Below are 26,951 nucleotides of genomic sequence, written 5' to 3'. Positions count from 1 at the left end.
TTTTTATGGTAATATCATACTGTTTTAATTACTATAGCTTTGCAAAATAGTTTGAAATGGGATTGTTTTCTTAATTTTCTGATAGTTTATTAGTGTATAAGAATGCAATCGATTTTTATATATTGATTTTATATCCTACAACTTTTCTTAATTCTTTTATTGGTTCTAACAGGTTTTTGATGGAGTCTTTAGGATTTCCTATATATAATATGTACTCTGCAAATGGTGACTGTTGTACTTCTTCCTTTCCTTCTTTCCAATTTGTATGCATTTTATTTATTTTTCTTGCCTAATTGCTCTGGCTAGGACTTCCAATACTATGTTGAATTAAAGTGGTGAGAGTGGACATCCTTATCTTGTTCCTGATCTTAGAAGAAAATTTGGCCTTTTCTGTGCCCCCTTTGTTGAGAATTTTTATAAATGGATGTTGAATTTTGTCAAATGCTTTTTTGGCATGTGTTGAGATAATCATATGATTTCTTTTTTTTTAAGATTTTTATTTATTTATTAGAGAGAGCACAAGCTAGAGGAGGGACAGAAGGAGATGGAGAAGCAGACTCCCTGCTGAGCAGGGAGCCTAACACAGGGCTCAATCCCAGGACCCCTGGGATCATGACCTGAGCCGAAGGCAGCCAGTTAACCTACTGAACCACCCAGGCGCCCCAAGATAATCATATGGTTTTTATCCTTCATTTTGTTAATGTGTATCAATCACATTGACTGACCTGTGGGTATTGAAACATCCTTATATCCTTGGAATAAATCCCACTTGATCATGGTGTATGATCCTTTTAATGTATTGTTGAATTTGGTTAGCTAATATCTGTGTGTGTGTGTGTGTGTGTGTGTATGTGTGTGTACTTGTACAAAACAGGCATAGTTTTATTTCTGTTTTTGGTTTTTTTAAAATTTAAATTCAGTTAATTAATATATAATACATTATTTGTTTCAGGAGTACAGGTCTGTGGTACATCAGTCTTATATAATAGCCAGTGCTCATTACAACACATACCCTCTCCAATGTCCCCTCACCCCATTACCCTGACCCCCTACCTCCCTCGCCTCCCTACCTCCCTCGCCTCCAACAACCTTCAGTTTCTTTCCTAAGATAAAGAGTCTCTTACGGTTTGTCTCCCTCTCTGGTTTCGTCTTGTTTCATTTTTTTCTCTCTTCCCCTATGATCCTCTGCTTCTTAAATTCCACATATCAGTGAGATCATATGATTTTAATTGTCTTTCTTGGATTGACTTATTTTGCTTAGCATAATGCCCTCTAGGTCCATCCACATCGTTGCAAATGGCAGTATTTTTTTGATGGCTGCATAATATTCCATTGTATATATACACCACATCTTCTTTATCCATTCATCTATCGATGGACATCTGGGCTCTTTCCATAGTTTGGCTGTTGTGGACATTGCTTAGTTTGCTAATGTCTTATTGAGGATTTTTCTGTTTATGTTCATTAGGGTATTGGCCTGTAATTTTTGCATGTGTGTGTGGTGTCTTTGTCTGGTTTTGGTATCAGGGTAATGCTGACCTCTTAAAAGGAGTTTGGAAAAGTTCCTTCTTCTATTTTTTGGAAGAGTTTAAGAAAGATTGGTATTTTTCTTTAAATGTGCAGTATATTCAAAGTGAGGCCTTCTGGTCCTGGACTTTTGTTTGTTGGGAAGTTTTTGATTACTGATTCAATCTCATTACCAGTAATTGGTCTGTTCAGATTTTCTACTTCATCATGATTTAGTGTTGGTAGGTTGAATGTTTCTAGGAATTTATCCATTTCTGCTAGGTTCCCCAATTTGTTAATGTGTAATTTTTCCTTGTAGTGTCTTATGATTCTTGTATTTCTGTGGTATCAGTTGTAACTTCTTTTTGATTTCTGATATCATTTATTTGAATCCTTTTTTTCCCAGTGAGTCTAGACAAAGATTTGTCAATTTTGTATTTCTTTTTAGAGAACCAGATCTTAGTTTCATTGATGAATTTTCTATTGTGTTTTTAGTCTTTATATCATTTATTTCTGTTCTAATCTGCTATTTCCTTTCTTCTGCTAATGTTGGACTTCTTTCATTCTTTTTCTAGTTCCTTGAGGTGTGTGTAAAGTTAGTTTGTATATTTGAGAATTTCATGTTTCTTGAAATAGGCATTTGTCACTAGGAACTTCTCTCTTAGAACTGCTTTTGCTGCATCCTATAAATTTTAGTATGTTTTATTTCCATTTTTGCTTGTCTCAAGATTTTTAAAAATTTAAACTGTTACTTAAATTTAAAATGTTTAATCTCCACATATTTATGAATTTTCCAGTTTTCATTTCTTTTTTTTTTTTTAAAGATTTTATTTATTTATTTGACAGAGATAGAGACAGCCAGCGAGAGAAGGAACACAAGCAGGGGGAGTGGGAGAGGAAGAAGCAGGCTCATAGCGGAGGAGCCCAATGTGGGGCTCGATCCCATAAGGCCAGGATCACGCCCTGAGCCGAAGGCAGACGCTCAACCGCTGCGCCACCCAGGCGCCCCGAATTTTCCAGTTTTCTTTGTGTGTGTGTGTGTGTGTTTTTAACATAAGTTTCAGGTATACAACGTAGTGATCCAGCTTCTCTGTTACGCTACACCCACCATAGTGTAGCTACCATCTGTCAACATACAATGCTATTACAATATCATTGACTCTATTCCCTGTGCTATCTATGCCTTCCAGTTTTCTTTGTGTAATTAATTTCTAGTTTCATACTGTTGTGGTTGGAAAAGATGCTTGATATGATTTCACTCTTCTAACTTTATTAAGACTTGTTTTATGGCCTAATATATGATCTATCTTAGAAAATGTTCTGTGTGCGCTTGGGAAGATTGTGTATTTTGTTGCTTTTGGATGGAATGTTCTGTATATTTCTGTTAAGTTCATTTGGTCTAATATGTCATTTAAGGTTATTATTTCCTTATTGATTTTCTGCATGGATGATCTATCCATTGATGTAAATATGGTGTAAAGTCCCCTACTATTATTGTATTGCTGTCTGTTACTCCTTTAGGTCTGTTAATCTTTGCTTTATATATTTAGGTGCTCATACGTTGGGTGCACAAATATTTGTAAATGTTTTGTCTATTTTGTTACTTTGACCCCTTTATCACTATGTAATATCCTTCTTTGTCTCTTATTTTACAGTCTTTGTTTTAAAGTCTTATTTTGTCTGATATGAGTATTGCTACCCTGGCTTTTTTTTTGTTTGTTTCCATTTGCATGGAATATCTTTTTTTTCATCCTTTACTTTCAGTGTGTGTGTCTTTGCATCTAAAGTGAGTCTCTTGCAGCATAACGTAGATAGGTCTTGTTTTTAATTTATTCAGCCATTCTGAGTCTTTTGATTGGAAAATTTAATCCATTTACATTTAAAGTAGTTATTGATAAATATATGCTTATTGCCATTTTGCTCATTGTTTTCTGGCTGTTTTTATAGTTCTTCTCTGTTCAATGCTTCTTTCCCTGTTTTCTTGCTTTTTATTTTGGTGACTTTGTTTGGTGATATGCTTATATTTATCTTTTGTGTATTTACTGCAGTTTTTGCTTTGTGGTTACCATGAGGCTTACATATAACAACTTATAACAGTCTGTTTTAAGTTGATAACAATTTAAGTTTGATCCCATTGTAAAGCCTAACATAATCACTCCTTGACATTTTATGTTTTTGATGTCACATTCCGCATTTGTTTATATAGTGTATTCCTTAATTCATTATTGTAATCATAATTATTTTTACTACTTTTGTCTTTTTAACTTCAGACTAGCTTTACAAGTGATTATACAGTAGATGAAACAACCACCTCTCTCAGTCTTGAAGGATTGGCCTCATGTAGGAGATGAACCTTATTGTTCAACCCTGCCTCAGCTCTTGGTTGTTTCTTAAACCTTTGAGCTTGTCCAAGCAACCTATTATATTTTTAATAGTTCCTAGTAGTTGAGGATGTGCCACCAACCTGTCAGGATTTCAGAAGGGAGAATCTCAGCACCTAGATTCATGCTGATTGGAAGCCAGACGCTCAGGCATCAGCTTTTAAAACTATGCAAACATATATAGTCCTGTGGGACTGCAAGCAAGTGTAAGCCCTGCGGGCCACCAGAGGCAAGCAATCTGGAGGTGTACCTTGAGTGGCAGTCACAAAAATCAGGGTTCCAAATGAGTGTATAAACTCTTTTCTGGGTGACATTGGCAAGCTAGAGCAAGGCAGAGAAAGGGGAGCACTATGATGGCATCTACAGCCTGTGTTCCCTGAGAGCATGTCCAAAGGCCACAAAATGTATGCCAAACCTGAAGCCTGCCCCTCAGGCCAAAGCTCCAGGACAAACAAAGAAGCCTCCTTCACAGAAAGATTGGGGGTTATACTTCAATCCACTGTGTCCCAGGAGTGGTAGTCTGCCAAGAACCATCTCTCTAATTGCTGTAGCCCCATAGGATCCAGGAATGCAAGCCATCTTGGCCATCAGGCCCAGGTGATCAAAGGGTGCCTCTTGGGCAGTAGTGGCAAAAACCGGGACAGCAGACACATGTAAAGCTCCCCTCCAAGAGACACTGATGCTCTGGAGTATGGCAGAGGGTGAGCTCAAAGATGGCCTGAGGAAAGGATTACATGTGCATGTTTAAGTAGAAGCCTTCCCCTTAGGCCGCAGTTATGATTAACCAATAGGCCTCCTTCACACAAAGTCTGAACTCCTGTGTCTGCTGTCTCTTGCTGTGCCCTTGGGGGTGGTTAGCTATTTAAGATTTTCCTCTGTTGGTTACAGCCCTGTGGGACCCATCCAGCACTGTCCACCAGAGCCAGTATGGCGGTGTTCCCTGGCAGCAGCTGTGAAAATTGGGGCACCAGATGGAGCTATGAGCTCCTTTCTGTATGACATTGATTATTACAGTCTCATGGACTAGGAATACAAGCTCCCCTGGCCTCCAGAGCCATATGATCAAGAGGTGTCCCCCTAGGTGGCAGCTACAAAAATCAGGGCACCAGATGCCTGTAAAAGCTCCCTTCTGGGAGATACTGGTGCTCTGGAACATGTCCAAAGGAGCGTGCAAAGATGGCACCCGCCTGTCTGTGTCCTGGGAGAGTATTCCAGGAGGCTCCTAGGTGTGTGTTAAATTAGATGTCTGCCCTTCAGGCCAATACTTTAATAGAAGCAAGTGAGTCTCCTTCACTTTGAGTCTGGATGCAATTGGCCACCTCTGAGCTGGGCCCTGGGGTGGGTGAGTCCAGGCACAGGAGCCCTATAAGAGTGCTTTCTCACATCACTAGTTTTGTGAGTCTCAGGCTGTGAATCTTATTGTTTTTCAAAGTTAGATGCATTGGGGGCTTGTCTCTCAAGTATATATCTTAAAAGTTGGGATGCTCAATGTGGGTTTCAAACCCTTTGGTCCTCAGGGAGAAGTTCTGGGTTTTGAGTTTCCTTCCAGTTGTTGGCTGTCATGTTGGGGATGGGATTTATGACAAGGTTGTGTTTTAGCCTTTCCTACCCACTTCAGTGTGTGTGTTTTTTTTCTTCAGTGTGCCTGATGTGTAGCTATCACTCAGCCAGGCTTTTTTTTTTTTGAGAGGAAATGGTTCCATATGTAGCTGTAGACTCAGTGTGTCCATGGGAGGAGGTGAGTTCAGGATCTTTCTGTGTCACCACCTTGAACCAGAAATCAGTGATTAGTTTCTTCCATAATATTGCACTGTTTTATGTAAACAGAAACAAAAATGAAATATGTTCTTATTTTTTCCCTTTTCTACCCAAAAGTTTGCTTTTTGAATATTCTTTTCTGCACCATCTTGTTTTCACATATAGTGGTTTTTAGAACCCCTTAAGTGGAATTAATTGCATCCGTGTTCTTTTGGTACTCATCTGTATTCATTACTTCACTTATAATATGAATTTTTGTCATACATACATATGTGTGTAGGAAAATATTAATGTGTATGTCCTCTCTCCTAGATTGTAAGCATCTGGTGGGCAGGTATTTTGTTACTCATCTCTAGTCTTGAAGACCTAGCCAGATACTTGGCACGTACTAGACACTTGGTAAATTCGAAGGAGGTGACATGTGGTGGGATAGGGAAGAATCCATTTGGGAAAAGGGAGTGATGATATCTCAGAGGTAGAGTTGAGCACTCATGTGAGCTTGAGTAATAGCCTGGTCCCAACTCAGAGCAATCCCACTGGGAGGAAGTAGCTGGGCTACATTTGATATAAAACTGGTTTCCTTTTGACATTGACTATATATTAGTGATTTGGCTTTGGCATAATAACTAGTCTTTCAAACATGATTTCCATGGATGTGCATTAACATTCTATTTAACTGGTTATCCTTATTGTTTTTACTTTGAAATAAGCAATACTGTTTTTTTTTTCTCCTTGTTCCTAGTTGAAGACTAGAAAGCTTTTATAAAGGAATTTACAAAATTGTTTCTAAAATTAGAAATAACACAGAAGGGATTCTTTCCTAATTCTTAGAGGGCTTGATTTAGATGGTATCCCACAACTATCAAAGGAAATGTCAGGCATAGCTAACTGTCAAATTAAAAATCTGGGCCTAGGGGAACCTGGGTGGTTCAGTCAGTTAAACGTCTGCATCTGCCTCTTGATTTTGGCTCGTTTCATGATCTCAGGATTGTGAGATTGAACCTTGTGTCAGGCTCCATGCTCACTGCGGGGTCTGTTTAAGATTCTCTCTCTCTCTTCTCACACCCCTTCCCCCCTCACCAAATCAAATCAAATCAAATCTGGGCTAACTGAATAAGTAGGTGTAGAAGTGATCCTTTCAAAGGTGACTAAACCACATTAACACAGACATCCACACAGGATATGCCATGGTAGACTAAAAACAGTAAACCAAGACTGGGCAGTAACATATTTACAGGAGTTTGTGGTTGATGGTGTTTAGGGATTGAGGCTAGGTTCAAGTGAACCTCGGTGGGGGAGATGTCGAAGGAGGCTGGTTACTAGACATCTCTCCTTTGCTTATGTTGCCAGAAGGAGTTTGTTCTTTTTCAGTTAGTCTAAGTTTCATGACCAGTGGTATTTCAAAGTAAATTTTCCAAGTGTCCTTATGCTTCATTGGCTTATTTTGTGCCATGGGGCCTCTCTCTTTTTGTTTGCTTTTGAGGATGATGTTTCTTGGTTCTGTCAAGTCAGCTTCTGTTAAATCAGATACCCATTTGTTGCTGTTTTTCCTGTTCAGTCTCTTACTCAGCAAACACTTGTCCTGTCTTCATTACTCAATCTGATCAATATTCCAATTCCAAATGTTCTTTTAGCACAAAGGTTATTTATTATAAGATTTATAAGAGCAAGAAGAGGTCTGGACTGCTCTGTACAATAAATCATGGCAGTTATTAAGACAAATGAAGAAATGTAGAGTGGGCAATAGCCTTTACTAGGGCAATCAAAAAAGAAGAGAGACATGATTTGTATACCAAATTTTCTAAGTAAGATTTTTGGACCAGTAAGTCACATATACTTTTGCAGCCTTGTCTATTTTTTTGCAAAGTACAGGGCAAATGGAGACATTACATGGTTACTAATACATTGGACAATAATCTTTTTTTTCAAAAATAGACTTTAGTTGAACATTTTTGGGGACAGATGTACAGATGTTGAGGTTTGCTGAACCGGGACAAAGAATCATTTCTTCATTTACACAGCTTATCCAAAGGGCTGGGAAAAACCTCCATAACTTGTATCAGTAAGTTGCCGGCTGGTTGATCAGTGCTGTGCCTAACAGTATCTACTAGTTTGTATTAATGGATATTTTCTGGAAATCAAATCCAAATGTGGAAAAGGGCAGAGTCCCTAACACATAGGCTCTGTGGTCAAGTTCTGTCACCACACTGTTACATACCTGATGGTCATTCAAGCCTGGGAACCCTAGCTTAAGGGGAGAGAAACTGCTTGATGGGCTTTATGGGGTGGGGACAGAGGGAGTGAGGGGGGGAACAGTAATATTACAGGAATAGCAAGCATGGTGTTAAAAGTGGGGCATGAAAGGTGTTTGAGCATAGTCACGAATGACGATAGAAACAGTGGTTTGTGTCTCCAGAAATGTTTTAGTTATTTGTTTCTTCTTCAGAGGTAGTTTTCTCTATACTGTGTTTCTTCTACGATGTTCTTTTTAATATGTTCATTAGCACTTTTTTTTTATCCTAAAGGCTCGTGAAGAAGAAATGACTGCTAAAGTAACGGACCTGCAGACTCAACTGGAGGAGCTACAGAATAAGTACCAGGAAAGGCTGCAGCAGGAGGAGAGCCCTGCCAGCGACAAAGTGAGAGGAACTAGACTCTCAATCTTACCACTCTCTTAAGACTAAAACACTAAATTCTTATTTTCTTGTGATTTCAGGGTTCCATTTTATTGTTTCTTATAGATTTTAGTGTAGTATATACTCATTTTTTTCTTTTCTATTTTCAGATAACAATTATGGAGTTACAGGTAAGACTAGTTCTTCACTGAATTTGACTAAAGACAGTATATTTTCAGCAGTATTTTGTGGGTTTTTTTTTTTTTTTTAAGATTTTATTTACTGATTTGAGAGAGAGCATGAGTGGGGGGAGGGGCAGAGGGAGAGGTTCAAGCAGACTCTCCACTGAGCAGGGAGGCCCACCCAGGGCTCTGTCACAGGATCCTGAGATCATGACCTGAGCCGCAGTCAGGTGCTTCACCGACTGAACCACCCAGGAGTATTTTGTGTTTTAAAAGTTAAAACATAAAGATAATTTACCAAGCAGTGCAATAGTATATCCAGGCAATGATGAAACCCATATGCATTTCAGATCTGACTTCTTGTTCTTTCAGACACAACTAGCACAGAAGACTACTCTAATCAGTGATTCAAAGTTGAAAGAGCAAGAGTTCAGAGAACAGGTACAGGTTTAATTGCTGCCTTTTATTTTGAACTGACTGCCTTAATCTATGTTCATATGTACTTGGATCTCATTTAGCTAATTTTTAAAGAACAAGTGATACAATACTGATTTAATAGCTGGCTTTGCAATTTTGTCTTACACAGGAAATTTTATTTCCAAATCTGAAGGTGCTGGAAGATATCTCTTAAATTCATGATCACATGTATTTTTTTTTTTAAAGATTTTATTTATTTATTTGACACACAGAAATAGTAGCGAGAGAGAGAGCACAAGCAGGGGGTGTAGCAGGCAGGCAGAGAGGGAAAGGGAGAAACAGGCTTCCCGCTGAGCAAGGAGCCCAATGCAGGGCTCAATCCCAGGACCCTGGGATCAGAACCTGAGCTGAAGGCAGCCGCTTAATCGACTGAGCCACCCAGGCGCCCCCATGATCACATGTATTTAAACAAGAACGTTTACATCTTATTCTTTCTAGTACTTAACATCTTGGATAAGAATTTGTGTTTTATTTATAATAACTTAAGTCTTAAAAAAGATGTTTTTGCTTTTATCAGAGGGAAAATATGTTGACATCAATCTTTACTACTTTTTCCTAGTAAATTGTCTTGATTTAATAAATTTTGTCCATGTATTATCCAGTAATTAGATTTAAATAGGACTATGTATATATGTCTAGAAGGATGCATAAGCATGAAAATACCAGTGTATGTGTAACTGCGGTGCATCATCTTTAGTAGTCTTTTTTCCCCAAATTCTGGAGGGATAGTGATACAAGTCAGCAGGCTGTTTGAACGCTACATCTCCGGGGATTTTCTAGTTTTTGTTTTGTTTTAAAAATTTATTTGAGAGAGAGCATGCATGTGCAAGCGGGGGAGGGACAAAGGGGGAGGGAGAGGGAATCTCAAGCAGACTCCCTACTTAGCGTGGATCCCAACATGGGGCTCAGTCTTACAACCCTGGGATCATGACCGGAGCTGAAATCTAGAGTTAGACACTTAACTGACTGAGCCATCCAGGCTCCCCAATTTTCTAGTTTTCTTAAAAGTCATACATATAAAAACCTTGACGATTGTTGAAATTAGGTGATGGATAGGTACATATAGGCATTGATTGTACTATATTCTCTGTGGTTGATTATGTTTGAAAACTTTCACAGTATTTTTTTTTAATCATAAAAGTAGATGCCAAGTCCCAGTGTTACTTTTTTTTTTCTACTTCCCAGTGGTTTATCTTTTCTCATCTATTCTCGAGGTTACTGCTTTAAAACTCCCTTCTTGTAGCATTCTCAAATCTTCAAACTGTGCTAGCATATCAATTTTTGTATTAGTTATTTTTATGGTGGTAAAATACACATAACATAAAATTGGCCATTTTAACCAGTTTAAAGTGCACAATTCATTGACTTATGTAGTTCATTCACAATGTCGTGAAACCATCACCATTATCCAGTTCCTGAACATTTCATCACCCCAAAAGGAAACCTCATACCCATGAAGCAGTCACTCCCCTTTACCTCCTGCCAACCACTAATCTCCTGTCTGTAAATTTGCCTGTTATGAGTATTTTATATAAATACAATCACATAAAACATAGCCTTTCTTATCTGGCTTATTTTACTTAGTATGATGTTTTTAAGGTTCATCAGTGTAGCATGTATCAGTACTTTATTCCTTTTTATGGCTGAATACTACTTCATTTTATGAATATACCATACTTCGTTCATCAGTTTATGAATGTTTGGTTTATTTCCACCTTTTGGCTATTATGTATAGTGCTGTCAGGAACATTGTGTACAAGTTTTTAGTTGAGCACCTGTTTCCAGTTCTTTGGGGGTATATACCCAGGAGTGGAATTGCTAGATCATTTGGTAATTATATGTTCAGCCTTTTGATGAACCACCAAAATACATGGTGGCACCATTTTACATTCCCACCAACAAAGTTATATAAGGATTCCAATTTTTCCACATCCTCACCAACGAGTTTTTTGATTATAGCCATAGTAGTTGGTATGAAGTAGTGTCTCATTATGGTTTTAATTTGCATTTTTCTCATGACTAATGCTTGGGCATCTTATTATCTGCTCGTTGGCCATTTGTATGTCTTATTTGGAACAATGTCTGTTTAAGTCCTTTGCTCATTTTTTAGTTGGGTTATTTGGTTTCTTCAGTTGTATTCTTTATTCTGAATACAAGTCCCTTATGAGATATGTGATTTGCAAGTGGTCTTTTCACTTTCTGATAATGTCCTTCGAAGCACAAAAGCTTTACTTTTGATAAAGGCCATCTTATATATTTTCTCTTTTGTTGTCTGTGCTTTGGTGTCCTATCAAAGAAACCATAACCATTTGTATTAATTGTATTCACATTCTGTCTTAAGTATTAAAGAATTTAGTAGCTATAGCAGTCTTTTTTTACATATGATTTCCATATGAATCTTATGATATGATTTGAGTATTTGTTACTTTTAGATTCACAATTTAGAAGACCGTTTGAAGAAATATGAAAAGAATGTATGTGCAACGACTGTGGGGACTCCTTACAAAGGTATGAATGATCTCTCATGTTATCCATGGTTATCTCTTATTGCTGGGTTTATGGAGGAGTTTTATTTTTGTTTTTCCTAAACTGCTATTTTACCTTGTAATTCACCACTAACAGCTAGTTTTAAGGAAAAAATGACAGTAATCTAAAACAAAAATAATGCATATTTTTTGCAAAAAAAAAAAATCAAACAGTGCTGCAGTGTGTAAGTGGAACTGCAGGTTTCCACTTTATTCTGCGCTCTCCGGATGGAACCAACCTAGTGGGAATTTATGTATATTTTCCCAGACTGTTCTGTATGTATGCAAACATTTAGTTAATCTACTAAATGCACTCATATAGACACAGTTATATCTTTTAGATGATTCTGTTTTTTACTATTACCATAATGTTACATTACTAAATTTAAACTCGCATTTATGGAGAAAATAATTTCATAAAAATTCTTATATTCAGCGTAGGAGAGGGTGATTTGGAAACATTCTCTTGATTGAAGTAATACATGCCACTTACAGAGGATTTTAAAGATGAACTTGAGTGTTTACATAGTTGTTCCCTTGAGATGATAGTGATCTTTGAATAATCTCATAACAATTTTCCCTTCTGTTCCACTGCGTCACTTCATTAAGAATAGTTTTATTTTGCTAACTGTTTTGTAAAGATTTCTGCTTTTTCAGGGAAGCACTAGGGCATAAATCTAAACCATTTTACATTCCTTTGTGTTTTTGAAAGCTCTTACTGCAATTAAATAATATATTATACAATTTTAATTAAATTAAACAAGGACTTCCTTTGGATTCTCTCCAAAATGCTCTTCAAAAACAAGAGAAAACCAGCTTGGAAGTGTCTCATGGCTCATTGCGGAGAAGACTCTTGCTACAAGGATTGTTTGCCATATCTAAGTCAACACATATTATTGTCAGCTCAACTGCTGACTCAGTGCTCAGCAGTGCGTAGAGAATAATATTGATTCTTTTCATTAGTTTCAACTTAAGATATTTATAATTTTCTTTTTTTCTCAGTTTTGAATTGTAAAATGAACACACATGTACAGTTGATTTAATAACTAACACATATATAAGTCTCCTCTACCATCCAAAAGTAGAGCATTCCTGTGATAGCTTTCATAAGCCAAAATGGTGTAAAACAAAGAAGCAGTTACCATTAATTTATATGAAAAAATTTTTTAGCATTCCCGGGCCCAAAAAATATCCTTTCTTAGGCTTTTCTGATACCTTAGGACATGTCTTGCTAACAAATACACAAAATAAATCGAGATAAAGCACAGATGCTTACACAGACAGTTGGGATCTATGGCAGCTTGATGTTGAGGAAGGAGCTTGGTGGAGCCACTCTTGCTGCTGTGAGTTTGTGCTGCTTCTATAAGGGCTCGCCGCAGAACAAATGCTCAACACTATTTCCACTTTTCGCCTTTTTTATAAAAGCAAAAAACCTCTTCAGATTTTTTCGGTTAGCAAAGACAGGTACTAATGCAGGTTTTTGTAAAAGCAAAGTGGTGTAACATGAATCTTCAAGAGGCAGGGGATACCTGTGTAACACTAAATGCCAGGCACTGTTCTGTATATCAGCTCATTTAATTCTCTCACCAACCTGGCCAGTCTAGTTGAATATGCACATTGATCTCTTCACCATGCTACCTCTTTAAAGAATAGAGTGGAATGAGCATCCACTACGCAGGAAGAAATAAAAAGTTACTAGTTCTTCAGAAACCTCTGTGTAGGCCTCTGCAATAATAGCTTTATTCCTCTCCTCTACTGATTTTTTTCCCCCTGATTTTATGTTAATCATTCTCTTGTTCTTTATTGTTACCAACTATGTGTATATTTCTAAGCAATATTTTGTTTAGATTTTGCTTGCTTTGGAACTTATTGTAATAGAATCATACAGTAAGCTTGTATTTTTTCTTTTGCTTGATGTAAGTTTTGAGGTGCATCCATGTTGTGTGTAGCTCTGGTTCACTCATTTCCATTTATTAATTTTGTACATTCTTGTACATGTCTTATGTGAAAGATTTTCTCTATACAGCTAAGACTGGAATTGTGGAGTCATAGGATATGAACATTCTTGTGCACATCCTATCCTAGGCTGGCCAAACTAGGTACAATTTGAAGATAATGTAGGAAACTGTTTTCTATATTTTTTTGTACTAATTTTCATTCTCACCAGCAGTGGATAAGAGCTCTCATCACTCCAGCTCCTCAGCAGTGCTGGATTTATTAAGGCCCTTTAATACTTCACTTATTAAATCCTGTGCTGTGATTTGTAATTTTAATTACATCTCTATTGTTAGTAATCAGGTTGAACATCTTATTTGATTGTCCTTTTTTTTAAAGATTTTATTTATTTATTTTATTTATTTATTTGAGAGAGAGAACAAGAGAGCAAGAGCGTGCACGGGCAGGGGGAGGGGCTGAGGAGAAGGGAGAAGGAGAGAATCTCAAGCAAATTCCATGCCAAGCATGGAGCCCAATGTGGGAATCAGTTCCACGACCCTGAGATCATGACCTGAGCTGAAACGAAGAGTTGGACTCTCAACCAGCTGCGCCACCCAAGTGCCCCGATTGTTCATTTTGTATTCATTCATTTTACCTGTGTATATTTCTTTTGTAAAGTTCCTCTCCATTTCCTTTTTATTTTTATTTTTTTAAAAGATTTTATTTATTTATTTGACAGAGAGACAGCCAGCAAGAGAGGGAACACAAGCAGGGGGAGTGGGAGAGGAAGAAGCAGGCTCACAGCGGAGCAGGGAGCTTGGTCAATCCCAGAACGCTGGGATCATGCCCTGAGATGAAGGCAGACACCTAACGACTGAGCCACCCAGGCGCCCCTCTTTTTTATTTTCTAAGATTATCTATCATTTTCTTATTGATTTGTAGGAGTTTTAAAAAAAATTCTAAATATTAATCCTTATTTATATGTATATATACACATTATAAAAACAAGGATTACTGTTTAGAGTATTATATATATATAGTAAACAAATTGTACTAGTTGGTGTTTTCTTTCTTTAATGTCTTCCTTTTGAATTTTTTATTACGGAATTTTTTTAGACATATAGAAAACTAATGATATATAATGAACACACATGTACACATCAACCACCCTCCAGAATTATCAAGACATATCTAATCTTGGTTCATCTGTACCCCAGCCTTTCCTTTCCTTAGTCCATTAGATTATTTTAAAGTAAGTCCTATATCTTATTTCATATGTAAATATTTTAGTATATATCTATACAGAGAATTCCTTAGAAATAACCATGGTATTGATATCACACTTAAAAATTTCATAGTAATTCCTTAATCAAATAACCAGTCAGTATTCAAACTTACCTGTACTTTCATAAAGGTTTTCTGGTAGTGGTGGTGGGAAACAGTTGATTTCTTTGAATCAGTAGCCAAGTAGTACCCATACTACTTTGATTGAGAAATCACTTAAATCTCTTTTTAAAACCCTAGATTCTTTGTCCCTCTCCCTCTCCCTTTCTCTCCCCTTTTGTTATTTATTTGTTAAAGAGGCCAAATTACTTGTGCGTAAATTTAAGGCATTCTGAACTCTTGGTGTTCCATCCCCCCGTAGTTAGAATGAGGGGCTTGGTCAGATTTAGATTTGTGTTATTGGCAATAGTACCTCCCAAAGGGAGCTGAACTATATGTTGTTTCACATCAAAGACACATGTCTTTCTTGAAACCGCTTTCACACAGTTCCAGGTGTCATCAGTCTGACTTATCACCTTTCACCTTTGATTTTAGCACCCAGTGGGGACCCGTATGCCAAGATCTGTTGTTGCACTAGTCATTGTTTTACGGTGATACTCACATTCTCCCATTTCTTGTGCAGATATTAACTGGAATTCTTCTGTAAATGGAAATGTTCCCACATTATCTGTGTGGTTACCTTGAGATATAGCTCTTATAGGGAAAGCAGGATAAGTTCTTTTTACCCAATTTAGTTATTCCATATTTTTGAGGGTCTGTTTTAGCACCTGTAGTCTGTTCCAGTGATGGATTTGTCTGTGCCTGCTCTAACACTTCACTCTATTAGTTATGATGACTTCATAGCCTATCTTGCTGTTTAGCTGGGGAAGCCCTCCCACTTTATGTTTTTCAAGAGTGTCTTAGCTATCCTTAGCTCTTTGGATGTCCATTTAAGTTTTAGAATCAGATTATCAAGTTACATTCACAACACACACCCAGACCTGAGAGGATTTTGATTAGGATTGCATTGTGAATTTATTGAAAAATTGAAGAGAATTGGCACCTCTGTGGTATTGAGTCTCCAACCCACAATTATGATATCTTTCAGCATTTACATAGGTCTTCTTTAATATCTGTCAATAATGTTTATTGTTCTGAGTAGTTCTCTTATACCTCTTTTGTTACATTTATTCTTAGGTGTGATTGTAAATGTAAAATTAGTTTTTTATTTTCCAATTAAATAAATGCATGTACAGTTTTAAAGAAAATCTTAGCCAAGCCTCCTTTTAACTAAAATTATCTGTAATACACTTAGTTGATTAAGATTGTGTTAAGTGTAGTTAAATGGATTTTCCAGTTGTACATTTTGGAATTGGGCCCAGGTAAAGTATTGTATTAAAAATGCTGAGTAGGGGCTCCTGGGTGGCTCAGTTGTTAAGAGTCTGCCTTCGGCCCAGGGCATGATCCCAGGGTCCTGAGATTTGAGTCCTGTTGTGAGCCTGCTTCTTCCTCTCCCACTCCCCCTGCTTGTGTTCCCTCTCTCGCTGGCTGTTTTCTCTCTGTCAAATAAATAAATAAAATCTTTAAAATAAATAAATAAAATAAAATAAATTAAAAATGCTGAGTGGTACTCAGATAAAGTTATTTGGAAAGACTCACAAGAAGCAATGGGTAGACAATCTGGCAAGCATCTTTATTTGAATAACTAATTTCCACTCTCATTGCTTAAAACCCAAAGTAAGAATTATAAGAAGAGGAAGAAATTTCTTTTATATGCCACTGTTAGGGAGAAGACAGGAAAGGGTACATGCATTGAAAAACAGTACTAATTTACTTGTCCAGGAAAATGGCTATACACAAGTTATCTACATGTTTATAATAATAAAATCAATTATTTTCTGAAAAGGGTACAACATTGTAAACTCTTACATTTTGCATCAATCTAGAGGAACGAAACACTTAAGTATGATATATAGATAAATGGCTTTTGAAGAGGAAATAGTGCATTATCATTATTCAGTTCTGGTTGCACTGTATTTGCAAAGTGCTGTTTGAGTGATTTGGGACTTTAAAACGGTACACTTTTGAAAAATGAAATATTCCAAACATACAAATGCGTGCAAAGTAAAGATCAAGTACAAAGACTGGTTAACACCTATGAATTCGCCCTCTAGAACATTGCCAGTGCTCCTTGGGCTGCTCTTCAGTGTCCTGTCTCTCTGTTCTCTCCCAAGGGTAACCACTGTTAACATGCTGCAGCATATACACAGTTACCTAAAACAATTGACCTTAATGTTTTACATGTTTTGGGCTGTATAGAAATGATATACTGTATGTATTCTGCATATTCCTGCTGTTTTTTCATGCAGCATTATGATTTTGAATTTCATTCTAGAAGCTATGGTTTAACCATTTTGAATGCTGAGTTTAGTAATAATACATTATATCTGTATACCATATTTTATGTATTCTCCTGTTGGTGGACCTTTGAATTGTCTCAGTTTTGCTTTTATAAACAGTGTAACTGTGAACATTTGACTTCTGGTGTACATGTGAAGCATTTCTCTAGGATGTATTGGTAGGAATTGAATTTTTGCATCATAGAATATGCTCGTCTTCCACTTCTTGAAGTTCTCAAAGTAATGCCAAGTTGTTGTCTGTAGTGGTTGTATCCGTTCACAGGCAGTGCCCAGGCATTTCCATTGTTCTGTATATTCACAGGTGCTTGGTATTATCTGACTTTTAGGATTTTACTAATCTCATATGTGTAAATAATACTCCATGAGATTTCATTTGTTTGTTTCTTTTTACTAAACAAATGCTGGTTTAAATTCTAAAGCCAAAGGAAATGTAAAGTTACAATGAAAGACTACTGTCAACTTTGGCGTTTAGAGGTTCACGTATTGTTCATCATCCTGTAATGGAAATCTTATTGTATTATTTTGCTGCACAGTGTGATTTCCTGTATTCAGTTTTTTAAAAATCCAGGGTTATCAAGGTATAAATTTACGCATAATATTCAGTGTGATTTCATATACCTGAACTGTATTTATTGTTTACTTTTAGGCTGAAATGGGGCTTGGTTAACAGATGGACTATAACTTTTTATGACCGGCTTTAAGATGTTGAACCAGAATATTTGAAAACCACTAAAATGGCATTAATATTTCATGCGTTTTTGAGTTATTTTATTTGTCCTGTGTATCCAAAGAGTTTTGAAAACTTGATTTAAATTTAAGTGCTTTTAGATTTGGAATACTAGAAAAACTAGAATTCTGTTCTGAGATACTAAGTTCTTAGTAAATAAAAATGATTACTGATTTTAGTCATTGTAGAATATCTGAAGCCAACCACATAATATTGAGGAGAGAAATACAAGTTTTAAGAAATCTTTATATTCCCTGAGTATAGTCTTTTAAAATTGCCATGCCAGTAGGAGGAGGAAGAAAAGATGTGAGAAATAAAATTGTTATAATAATTCTTATTTTCTCTTCCAACGGCAAATACCAATTGGAATGCTGTGTATGTATATACAATACTCTGCAGTACAATATAAAATTAATACAAGAGGGATGCCTCACTTTATTCCTTTGATTGATCTTTAGTTTGTCTAGTGTCTAAGTAATAAGTGGTTTGTCTGGTTTTTCTTTACAACTTGACCGGGGTTTTTTTATTTGACAGGTGGCAGTTTGTACCATACTGATGTCTCGCTCTTTGGAGAACCTACCGAGTTTGAGTATTTGCGAAAAGTGCTTTTTGAGTATATGATGGGTCGTGAGACTAAGGTATAAATCATTTCTGGTGATTTGGCATGTGGCTTAATTTAAAAAGAAATGTGCCCACTTTTAATACTTTAGTACGCATATTGATTGTATTTTTACTGTTGGCAGACCATACATGCTAATGATAGATAATAGGTAATTGTGTTATTGTTCTTAGTTTACCAAAATGAATTGTCAGATCTTGCTTATATTTGTTACAGTTAAAAGATATTAATTTTAAAAATACTGTTGGATGATGCTGAGTACTAAAAATTGAAATTTCATTAACTTAATACTTTGTGAAACGTGTGGCTATTTTTATTTTTGACCTCAAATCTTAGAAGAGTAGATTTCATTTTCATGGAAACTTTAGGGTAATGTTGAAGTATTAGAAATGGCCATAATTAAGAATTAAGTAGTAGACTACATAATTAAGTGTCGCTTGGAGATATTTAGAAGTATTTTACTTTAGTCACTATGAGAAAATCATTCCTGTACATATGGAATATCAATCATTAACATTACCACATTATATAAGTAATAGTGCTCGGCTAAATTTGTTTTCTGGAATGTCAAATTTATAGTAAGGTTCTTGAGTATATAGTCTTATCTTTTTCTTGTTTGTATCCCCTGCAGTGTTTTTTAAAAAGCCTATATTGGACTTTTGGTACATGTATCTTGAATTGAATTGAATATATTTATGGAAATTCATGAGCCTTTTCTCAAAATTTTTCATTTAAAGCAATTTCTTTTCAGACATCGCTTCACCTTTTTACCTTCATAAACCTTTACATTGTCCATATACCTTGGCTGAGAATGGGATCATGAGTTTTCCATTTTTAGAAGCAATTGGTATTTTAACTTATGGGTCTGCAGGGGTTACTAAGTCAAGGAGTGCCAGACCAGTTCAGGGATTAATTTGACAGATATATTTAAAGCCTAGAAAGTAAGAGCATAAGAAAATCTCTTAAAAGAATATGAATTTATGGATTATAGATTTGGCTAAACACTAGGCTATAAGTCATTTGAATCCTTAATATCTATAGAAATCTCATTTCATTGTATCAAATAGTTTCAAATTAAAGTAATATCTAGTGTGATCCAGAAGATGTAACTCAGGAAGGGTATGTTAATTCATAGTAATTCAATTTTTTTTTCTTAAAGGACTTTTTAAAAAATTCAAATAGTAGCTAAAGCTTATTTTCTGCTTTTAAAAAATAAAGCTAATGAAATACAATGATCTCTTATTAAGTCGTTATTAGATAGTAGCCTTTAGCTGAGGTGGGGTAGATAATTTAATGTTACCTTGTTATTGCAAGGAAGGGAGAAGGGTGTATTTTTTAAAAAAAAGTAGCTTCTGAGAACTTTAGCTATATTGGTTCATTTGGGAATCTAAAGCTGTGATCCCGTGTTGCTAAATAAATGATTTAACCTTTTCTTGATCTGTGAAATGAAGAGACTGGCTTCCTCAAACTGTGTCTTCTGGAGGTTGCGAACTGTGGAGGATGAGATCTCTACAGAGTTTGAGTCCTCCTGAAGAAAGACCCAGCACAAGCATTGATGTGTTCTGGGGCAGTGCCATTCAGCCAAGTGCAAGCTTGTGCTTTCAGGGTTGTGCAGCTTGTTTTAGGCTGTGACTTAGGAACCAGCTGGAAGGGGTGTCCTCAGGGCACAGGCAACCCTGTCTAATACCTGACTGGGACTCTGTGTGGCAGAGTGTTCTCTCTGGTCTTTTATCGTCAGCATTCAATGCATCTGGTTACTACAAATGATTAGGCTGTCATTCTGCCATCACATTTTACAGGTAAATGTAGAAAAGCCATAGCAGATACTCAGCTTAATTTACTGCTTATTTATTGAGCACTTGCTGTATGTGGCCCTTTGTTTATCACCATGATGGGTAGAAAAATGAAATTTGACACTATCCCTAATTTTTTTTTTTACACCATCCCTAATTTTAAGGAGTTTACTGTATAGTAGGAAAGCGGACCTGTTCGCAGTTAAGCATAACATGATACCGACTGTCGTTGGGGCTGTTAAGAGAGGCACAGAGTTCTCCTTTTACTTGTGGGAAGGTCAAGGAGGACATTGTGGAAAAGCAGGTGTATCTGCTGGGCTTTAAAGCCGGGTCGGGGGTATGTGGAGATGGTTAGATTTTAATAGATGAACTCAGACGGGAGGAAAACCTAGACAGGAGGTCCAAAGCAGGAAGTTGAGTGTGGGTTTTGGAATGACAAGTAGTCTGGTCCAACTAAAACACTGGATCTGTGGTGGAAGTGACTCCTTTTAGGGCTGCACAGAGTATGGAGGGCATGGAATGTTTTCAGAGTTTTACCTGTAGGGATTGGTGGGGGGTAGTTAGCCCTTGAGCAGAGATTGAAAAGAGCAGAGCTGGTTTTAGACATATCTTTTACTAATTTGCTTAATCTCTACACATTAATGAAGAATTTGAAATGGAGGCCAGGTTGTGGTTTTAGAGTGAGCCAAAGTATATTGTGGCTTTTGTGATTTGATCCTCATCTGTAGTCGTATCTTGTCCAGCAGGATATGTATGTCATCCCACCTGTGTTTCTTCATCTGCTTTTGTACACAGTGTTCCTTATTTTATGAGGCAGATGATTCATTTAAGAAGACCACATGTAGGACACACATTCTTATGGTATGAAGCTAAAATAAGTGTCCCTTCTTTCTTCTGTCCTTCACTTTCTTTTTCTTGGGTTTTGATCCTCCATGCTAAATTCAGCCTGTTTTCCTTTTCAGTAGAAAGTGTTTCTCATCCTAGCCTTTATTAAAGCTTCTCCCTAAAGAAAACCTGGGAGAAGATGTCACCTCTAAACCAGGTGGCTCATTTGAATTTTTCCTTACTTCCCAGGGCCTGGGGATATTGCGTATAGAATAGACAGTCTGAGTTCTTTCCCAGGATATGGCAAAGAGCCTGGGCTTCTCTGTTTAAGTCTTTACTGGGTAATCTGCTGCAGTTTCAGGATCACTGATGAATTTAGAGGTGGGTTTCTCATTAACATTATCTAGAAACGTGAAGAGACAACTAGCAACAGTTTGGGGTTATCTTGACAGACGTGTTTCTGTATGCATGTATGTGGTTTCATAGTGAATATAAGTGGACTTTTGGGTACTTCGAATTTTACCAGCTATTGAAATTAATTCCCAAAAGCAATCTTCATAGACAGTAACCAAAAACCACGAAAAATTGCTTCCGAGTGTTAACGAAAAGAATACTGAAATAGTCACTACTTCGTATTTCTCTTGTCATTTTGTGCCACATATGCTTAGTTTCTAGACTGGTTTAGCATGGAAGATTCCGTTATCTCTAGGCAGTACAGTTTAAAGGATGAGGATTTTGTAAAATGCTTTTGGAATTCTTCAAGAACTGTGTTATTTTAAATGGTATTTTTTTGATCCTCAAAATGGCAGAGGTAAAGATGAAAGGAAGGAAGAGGGCTGAAATTTTGCTGTGTATGGGGTTTGTGGTAGAACAACAGTATTAGTTGAAATAAGTATTAGAAGTATGTAAAGTGCCTTGCCTAGGCTTGGCACATAATAGGAATTTTAAAAACATTAGTTTCTTTCCTTCCTGGAGATAATTATACATATACATTATGTATGATGTGAGTTTGTAAAATTTTTGGTTAACTCCGTTATGTCATCTTTTTCTCAGTGACCTTCTCTAGTCCCGGCCCCCTCCCGTGTACACACACACACACACACACACACACACACAGTCTGTGTAACTGTGAATGAAGAATGTTAGAGTGAGTTCTCTAGGTGACCCTGCCATCCTCTGTGGGAATCCTCAGGGGAGAGCACTGGCACCTGAATTTGTATGTAAGCACTGAACTTGTTATCCTACTTATTTCGTGAGTGTATCTTATTTCATAAGGTATCTTCTTTCCTCTCTGTCTCCCTCAAAACATCTCATCTTGATACAAAATAGGGAATTTCCACCTTTGAGGAGAATTTTCCACGAGCTTTTGGGTGACAGTCTGACTTACGGTATATTCATTTAGATCTGCACAATTTATGATCTTGTTTTGCAAGCCACCATGTGTAATGTTTTGATTCATCATGTTTTCTACCAAACAAAACATCTTGTGTTTATTTAAAATGTAACTTGTATCTCTATTAGGCTGATGTGCTGCATGTTGTAAAAAATACCTACTAAGCATGTTCATGTTCATGCAGTAGCCCATGTTTATGAGATATATGATGTGATTTAGTTAAAGCTGAACTTGGGAGTATCTAATTCTGATTATTTAGAGCATATGTTTGGCAATACATCACTTTCTAGATAGATTTCTATAAATAAAAAGCCTAATAAAATCAATGAGTAATAAAGTTTCATCTTAATTGAGACAAAGGGCCAAGAGCATTAGAACTTTATATAGCTTCATGCTATTGTAATTGCATCTTCTTGAAATATCAACCCAGACGTTGTGAGGAGTCCTTTTAAATTGAAATTCTAGTGTTGGCTGTTATTTCCTTGACTAATACCTTCACATCATACTTCTTTGGTTGTGGCTTCCATTGAGAGCACTAAAGAATCCCACCAGCAGAACATGTCAGAATTGGGTGAGACTTCATCTGCTTCACTGTCTATTAGTGATCATCTCTTGTTGTTTTTCTTGTAGACCATGGCAAAGGTTATAACCACTGTACTGAAGTTCCCTGATGATCAGACTCAAAAAATTTTGGAAAGAGAAGATGCTCGGCTAATGGTAAGCTCTAAAAGTAGGTTACAGATAGAAGACGGCTTTAACCCATCTTTTTACATCCTGTTTCATTCACAGAGACTTTGAGTTGGTAAAAGACATTTTAAATGTTTACTTTTTATTTTACTGCAGCCTAAAAAATGAGAATGAATCTACATTAAGAAAGTTTAACCAAGGGCAAATGTGAATTGATGTCCTCAAGGAAAGAACAGTCTTCTTCAATAGCATATATGAGGTTGACACCCATATATGCTGTCTATGGGATTTCCAGAACTTGGGCTATTTGTGGGAAGTACAGAGAAGGCATTTGTTCTGGTATTTCCAGTAATAACTTTTAAAATCAGGTTACACCATGATGTTTGATGTTCTATATATTACATCTCTCTTTCCTACTTTTGTTGTTTTCAAATACAATAATTCTGAATGAAGAATTTAAGCATTTTTGAGTTTTTGACATACCAGCAAGGGTATCCTGGTAGATCACCGAATTATTAGGAACCTTTGTGTGAAGTCCGCTGTAACTGAAATGAAACAAATATACACTTCATAAATTATGCAGAATTATTTGCATGCCTAACTTCTTTTTGCCCTGGGCCAGTAATTCTTTAAGAACATCCATTCTAAGCAGAATGTGAAATTTGTGAAGTCTCAGGTCCCACCCCAGCTTTCTCTTTCTGCTTCCTTTTCTTGTCTTGCTGGTAGCCTGCACCACCATTCACATCCTCCCCCGTTCCTTTGCTTGTTTCACGATCCCAGCACCGCTGTTCTCTTCTCCCTCCTCATTAAAGCAAGCTAAGATCTTCTCCTTTATGATGGATTAGCCCATGTCTGAGTATCTCCAGTAAGAAGGACTAAGTCAGTAAACCTCCCGAAGCATCCCATATGATCTCGACAGAGTATGTCTCTTACAAAAGTCCTTGCTTACCTTGAACCCCAATCTTCCTTCCTGTAGTGGTTACCAGTTTGTCTCGTTCTAACCCATGGAACTCAACCATAAATCTGTGGATAGCCTGAGTGGAGGACTTTTCCTCTCCAGACCAGACACCCTGCACCTGTCAGTCATTTCTTTCTTTCTTTTTTTAATTTGCCCATTTTATTTATTTTCTTTTTAAGTTAGGCTCCACGTACAATATGGGGCTTGAACTCGTTAGCCCTGAGATCGAGAGTTGCATCCTAGAGTGCCTGGCTACCTCAGTTGGTAGAGCATTTGACTCTTGATCTCAAGGTCATGAGTTCAAGTCCCTTGTTGGGCGTGGAGCATAATTACAATAAAGAAAAAAAAGTTTCATTCCTACCAACTGAGTCAGCCAGGCGTGATGCTTCTCTCCTCTGACGCATTATGCAGGGCCAGTCCTGAAGGAATCCCAAGCCTCAGGCACATCCTGACCTCCTCTTCCTTGCTTTCTATAAAGTCATCCCAGCATCCCTGACCTTTGTCCCAGTACTCCATTGCATATTGTATCGTATACCTATTGTATATTTTCTGAGATAGTTGCAATTATTTTGGTTAGCATTTAAGTGTTTTTTTGGAAAGCATTCCTCCCTGTATCTAGTGGCCTGAAAAATATTGTTATACCTCTGTAGTTATTTCTGTTGATAAATATTTTTTATAAGAAGTATATCACTATGATAGGCCGGTGATGGGTATGAAGGAGGTCACATATTGCATGGTGTGCTGGGTGTTATATGCAAATAATGAATCATGGAACACTGCATCAAAAACTGTACTGTATGGTGACTAATATAACAAAAAAAATTATAAAAAAAAAGAAGTATATCACTATGATGTATGCCTTTGGTCAGTAGAATGTTGTTTTAAATTATAGCAAATGTTAATTCTAAAACCATGTAGTTACTCAGAGTAGTTTTCCTCCTCATTGAACCAAACAGCTGTGTCTTTGTGAAAATAAAACTCTCCAGTGCAATTGGAACCTGTTGACATGATTCTGTCATTATGATCCAGTTTAAGAAAATATTTTTAAATGATCTAATATACCTTTGTTCGTTCTCCCATGGCCTCTTTATCATCTTGATGTTGCGGTATGGCAAACTCTCCTCTTACTGTTGGGCTACATTTTATCATGGCTTTGGCAATATGGCAGGAAATATTCCCCTTTACCCCTTACACACATGCAGTCTTAGACTGGTTTGTCTTGAAAGAAATGAATTGAATTGATATATGTAAATAGTGAACCATGTAGAGAAAAACCTTTTAAAGCAGATGGAAATTTTTTTTTTCCTGTTAACTAAAAAGAAATCTTTGAAAAACATTACACTCTTTATTCCTGAATAAAGTGGTATTCATTCTAGATAGGGATGAAATGGTAACTGTTCGTTCCTTCCTGAAATAATCCTGCCTTGTCGCAGAGGCTGACCTGCTTAGGAAGAAAGTCCCACTCNNNNTCCACTACTACTTCAAGCAGAGTCTTATCCATTATTAGCTTTTGCTTAATGAATGAGTTCAGTCAGCAATCACCTACTCTTCTGTTTGTTGTGGCAGATACAGGAAAATTGAAGACATGGAAGATAATTGTTGTTGACCTTGTGGGAGCCTTTAATTTTAGGGAGAAGAGGTAGCACCCATTCATTGTGCACAAATAAAAGATATGTCTAGTAATATAATTCAAATAATAAAAATGGATGCTTAGGAAATATGAAATAATATATAATGAGCATGAAGTAAGGCCCAAAGATGGCTTGTAAATCAATTTGAGTCACTTTTTGTTGGTTTGAGATTCTTGGTACTTGAGAGTGATTCATTGTTGTTTTTACATTTGATGAAAAATTATGGTTGTTGATGATTGAGAAAGTTGAACCAAGAGACACATTTGCCTTTAAGATTGTTATCATTCATAAAATGAGCAATAAGAATCATTGTCTTAGAACAAGTCGCTTGAAATTTTAACTTCTTACCCCTGTTCAGTGAGCTGTAGCTGATTAAAACAAAACACTGCAAAAAAGAGTGACTTATCTTTTTCTAGTAGTTAAGATATCCAATAGAAAGGTATTTATATCTTCAATGTGAATACGTAAAATATTTTTCCAATAGAAAAATATATAACTGTATAGAAAACAGGTTTTTTAGGGGTTTATTATTATAATAATTATTATTTTATTTATTTATTTGTATTTATTAAATGAGCATTTAAAAACTGGTGGCATTAGCTTTAAATGTGTGTTCCAGATGAATCTTTTCAGTGATTTGTTCTAAATGTGCAGCACAGTTTTCCTTGTATTTAAAATCAGCACCTCGAGTGCTTTGTTATTTTAGCTTTGGAGGCTGAAAAGCTGGTAAAAGTAAACCAAAACAAACCCAAGCACATTACAGAGCTGCCTTCCCATCCATTAATTTTGGGAGTGCTCGAGACAGAGTGTGGACCACACTTTGTGCTGACGGTGTGCAGGCGGGCCAGTGTTTGCATTATTTAGTGGGTGTTGTAGGAGGAATGCAGTCTAAAACTTTGCTTCATGACTCTGATGATTATGTATTTGCCTTTTGGCATTGATCAAAGAATTTCTGTGTCTGCTGGTAAGCTATTTCTCAGTATGAGCAAGGTAGGAGCAAGAGTAAATACAAAAGTCTTTGACTTGTCTAATTATTTTTTGCTGAATAAAACTGCCCCATGAGTACACCAGCAGCTTTTTTTTTTTTTTTTAAAGGAGAGTGTTATTATTTAGGATAATTTTATTAGAAAGTTTATTTCAATCAGGTGCTAACTCATCTTTTGGAATTTAGAGGTTCTTTTTATATAGACGTCTCTTTTAAAAAGTGTTCTTAGAAATTCATTTTTCTTGTTAGGGTGCTAGCAAACTGAATGGCA

At 36.6% G+C, this 26,951-nt stretch overlaps 1 protein-coding gene across 1 annotated transcript in view; it reads left to right on the top strand.

Moving 5' to 3' along the window:
* Window positions 1–26,951, top strand: part of GOLGA4 (golgin A4) — a 114,382-nt gene that overhangs the window by 80,801 nt on the left and 6,630 nt on the right. The window contains 6 exon segments of the mRNA XM_040636973.1: window positions 8,171–8,284; window positions 8,431–8,451; window positions 8,815–8,883; window positions 11,352–11,427; window positions 18,324–18,427; window positions 23,050–23,136. Of these exon segments, the coding sequence (XP_040492907.1) occupies window positions 8,171–8,284; window positions 8,431–8,451; window positions 8,815–8,883; window positions 11,352–11,427; window positions 18,324–18,427; window positions 23,050–23,136 (471 nt within the window).

This window comes from Ursus maritimus, unplaced genomic scaffold (assembly GCF_017311325.1).
Source record: "Ursus maritimus isolate PB19 unplaced genomic scaffold, ASM1731132v1 scaffold_20, whole genome shotgun sequence".
Lineage (NCBI taxonomy): Eukaryota > Metazoa > Chordata > Mammalia > Carnivora > Ursidae > Ursus > Ursus maritimus.
The sequence above is the reverse complement of the archived record's forward strand: the minus strand, read 5'-3'. Positions and strand labels throughout refer to the sequence as shown.